Source organism: Mandrillus leucophaeus, unplaced genomic scaffold (assembly GCF_000951045.1).
Source record: "Mandrillus leucophaeus isolate KB7577 unplaced genomic scaffold, Mleu.le_1.0 Scaffold100, whole genome shotgun sequence".
In the NCBI taxonomy this organism is placed as follows: Eukaryota; Metazoa; Chordata; class Mammalia; order Primates; family Cercopithecidae; genus Mandrillus; species Mandrillus leucophaeus.
In genome coordinates, this window is record NW_012098099.1 from 18,634 (window position 1) to 21,783 (window position 3,150).

The 3,150-nt window shown below is 47.5% G+C and overlaps 1 protein-coding gene across 1 annotated transcript; it reads left to right on the forward strand.

The window, feature by feature from the left end:
• Positions 1 to 671: 671 nt before the first annotated feature.
• On the forward strand, positions 672 to 2,783 carry MPLKIP (M-phase specific PLK1 interacting protein). The gene is made up of 2 exons (XM_011972643.1): positions 672 to 1,318; positions 2,266 to 2,783. Exons 1-2 carry the CDS (start codon positions 980 to 982, stop codon positions 2,464 to 2,466), a joined length of 540 nt encoding a protein of 179 aa, XP_011828033.1. The 5' UTR covers positions 672 to 979; the 3' UTR covers positions 2,467 to 2,783.
• Positions 2,784 to 3,150: the final 367 nt, after the last annotated feature.

Consider the following 3,150-nt stretch of genomic DNA (forward strand, 5'->3'; position numbering starts at 1 on the left):
AACTGTACAAAGGCGTCTTTTATTGTACATGAAGTGTCAAGTTATGCAAAACAGCGGGCTAAAGTCTTTTCTGAAATGTGGCTGGGTGTGCATTTGCGAAGTTACTTAAACTTGGCGGACGAAAGGATAGGAGTAAAGAGGCCTCAAACGCGAGCCGCGTGACGCGCAGGAGCCGGACCCCGCCGTACACCGAGCCCTCGGTCACAGCAACTCGCGGGGCAGAGGCGACCCTGGGGCGGCCAGAGCGGGGCAGGCCGGCCGCAGGCCCACAGAGCTGGGTTGCAGGGAGGCGAGCAAAGCCACCGGATGGGCTGCGGGGTCAGCAGAGACTTCAGACCCCGATAGCTCTCCTCAGGGCGCCCCAGGGGGCAAGCTGGGGCAGGGGTCCCTTTAGCCGCCCAGACCGAATCTCGGAGGGTACCTGACTGCGGGCGGCCAGTCCACAGCCCCCTCCCGCCGCCCCGGCCGGAGAAGAGGCAGGTTCTGCGCAGAGCTGCCACCCTCGCCAGCGTCGCCAGCATCGCGTGCGTCTCAGATGGCATCGGTCCCGGTCCAAGCAGCGAACTCCGTGCGGCGCCACCCGCTGCCACTTGGGGGCGCCCACGGACGCCGCAGACCCCGCCCCCGCAGGGTGGGGTGGAGCACTCCCAGTACCAGTCGCCCGCCGGGATAGCGTCTCGTCTGTCAGACCAAGGTCACCCAGACTGGAAAGGTTCTTGCTGGGTTCGGGCGTCCATCCTTTCCTGTGTCCTTTTCTTCCTCCTTTCACTTAAATCCACTGAGTCTCTCGCCAAGTCAGTAATTTAGGTCATCCCGCCGCCCCTGGCGGAACCTTTGTGACGCCGGAACCGATGTGCCGTAAGGTGGCTGCGGTCGGAGGACTGTTTTGGTAAAGGACTCGCAGTTCTCTGTGGAGGGCCGGTCGATACAGTTCCGGTGGGAGAACGCCGCTGCGAGGTTTTCGGCTTTGGCTCCTGATATGCAGCGACAAAATTTTCGGCCCCCGACTCCTCCTTACCCTGGTTCGGGTGGAGGAGGTTGGGGTAGCGGAAGCAGCTTCCGGGGTACCCCGGGCGGGGGCGGACCACGGCCGCCCTCCCCTCGAGACGGTTACGGGAGTCCGCACCACACGCCGCCGTACGGGCCCCGGTCTAGGCCTTACGGGAGCAGTCATTCTCCGCGACACGGCGGCAGCTTCCCGGGGGGCCGGTTCGGGTCTCCGTCCCCTGGCGGCTACCCTGGCTCCTACTCCAGGTCCCCCGCGGGGTCCCAGCAGCAATTCGGCTACTCCCCAGGGCAGCAGCAGACCCACCCCCAGGTAATAATAGCCAGCGTTTGCCGAGCTCTTACTGTATGGCAGGCATGGTACTAATATTCCCTTTACGTGGATTATTTTGTCTAATCCTCTCTGAGGTACTATTGTTACCCCTATTTTGCAGATGAGCGAACTGAGGCTTAGAGAAGTTGAGTAACTTTCGGAAGATTACCCTAAAGAGTGGCAGAGCCGTACGTTCTGTTTTCGAGCCCTCGTGCTTTTAACCAGTACACTGCCACCCATACACAGATTTCCCTAATTCTCCATTTCCTCTTGTTTGCCAAGGGCCTTGCCAGTTTGTTTCAGGAAATCGTTCTTTTTCTTTTTTTTTTTAATCTTTCTTTCCAGCTACACTGGCTTCTGCTCCAGCTTCCCTGGAGAGAAAATCGGTGGTAGGGGAAGTTTTCCATTCCTTTAGTGAAAGTAAATACAAAAGACAGAGAAGTATCTCTAGCATGTCTAGGATTTCTGTGGTTTACAACTTGCAACTACGTGGTTTTCCAACTTGGTGTATTCTACACCAACCCCCTACCCCTTTGAGTCTGGAGCTAAGGAGTAAAGAAAATGTTCATGAGCTAGAAAGGTTCTAGAAACTTTAAAACTATAGTATTGTTTTATCCTGAAAAAAATGAAAATTTCGAGGGAAAATTGAATATAATTATTTCATCACTGCTTGTATTACTGCAGAGCTACTACATTAGACACAAAAGTATTTGAGGTTACAGTGGTCATGGAATTATAAATAAGTGAGAATAACAAGTTGCTTTAAGTACTTTTTTTTTTAAAAAAAGGAACACTTGATTAAAGGAAACATGGACTTTGTAATCGAACATGTTTAGGTTCAAGTCACAGCTTTTAAGCAGCAATGTGATTCCCACTAACCTTGAGCTAAAGGAAGAAGTACCAATTATCTTTACTAAGTGTTTTTTTAACTGATTTTTTTTCTAAAGGGTTCTCCAAGGACATCTACACCATTTGGATCAGGGCGTGTTAGAGAAAAAAGAATGTCTAATGAGTTGGAAAATTATTTCAAGCCTTCAATGCTTGAAGATCCTTGGGCTGGCCTAGAACCAGTATCTGTAGTGGATATAAGCCAACAATACAGCAATACTCAAACATTCACAGGCAAAAAAGGAAGATACTTTTGTTAACATTTCTGAAATTCAACTGGAAGCTTCATGTGTCAGGAACATCTTGGACAAAACTTTAACTTGTGTTGATATAAATTTACCCAAAGATGATGACTTTGATTGGATGATTAGTAAGGTCTTTTTGTTATTTTTCATCGTATCAGGTATTGTTGATATTACAGAAAAAAAGTAGGATAATTTGCAACATTTAGCTCTGCAAGTACCTACCACATTTTAGAGATTTACAGTTTCCATATATTTAACATTCCTGGTTATATAATGGACATTTGTCTTTTAATGTTTTTTCAATGTTTTAAAATAAAACATTTTGTCTTCTAGCTATTGTGGTTTTGTGGTATGATAAAGAAGTAGACTTATTACAGTAATGCTTTGTAATCACTTAGCGTTTGTAGGTAAATATTTTGCAAATTATTTTTGAAAATGAAATAGATAAACCATCCTTTGAGCTGTAGACAGCTCTGTATTTGTTCATAAATAACGAGGATGAGAATAACAGAGTTCTGTTCATACTCATTTTATCTAACGCTTCTGTTAAAATACATTAAAACTTGAAGCCCCAGAAACCCACTTAAGCATAACTTTATACTCATTTAACTGGAAAAGGCAAGAATAGACCATGCATAGCTAAATCAAAGTGTTCTATCTGAACTTCTCTATACCTCTTAGCTTTATGGAGTTATTTTC

Excerpts from the sequence above, each read along its gene's own strand:
- MPLKIP (XM_011972643.1), top strand. The coding sequence starts at position 980 with ATGCAGCGACAAAATTTTCGGCCCCCGACTCCTCCTTACCCTGGTTCG. Across the intron at positions 1,319-2,265 it reads AGCAGCAGACCCACCCCCAG|GGTTCTCCAAGGACATCTAC; the intron begins GTAATAATAGCC and ends TTTTTTCTAAAG.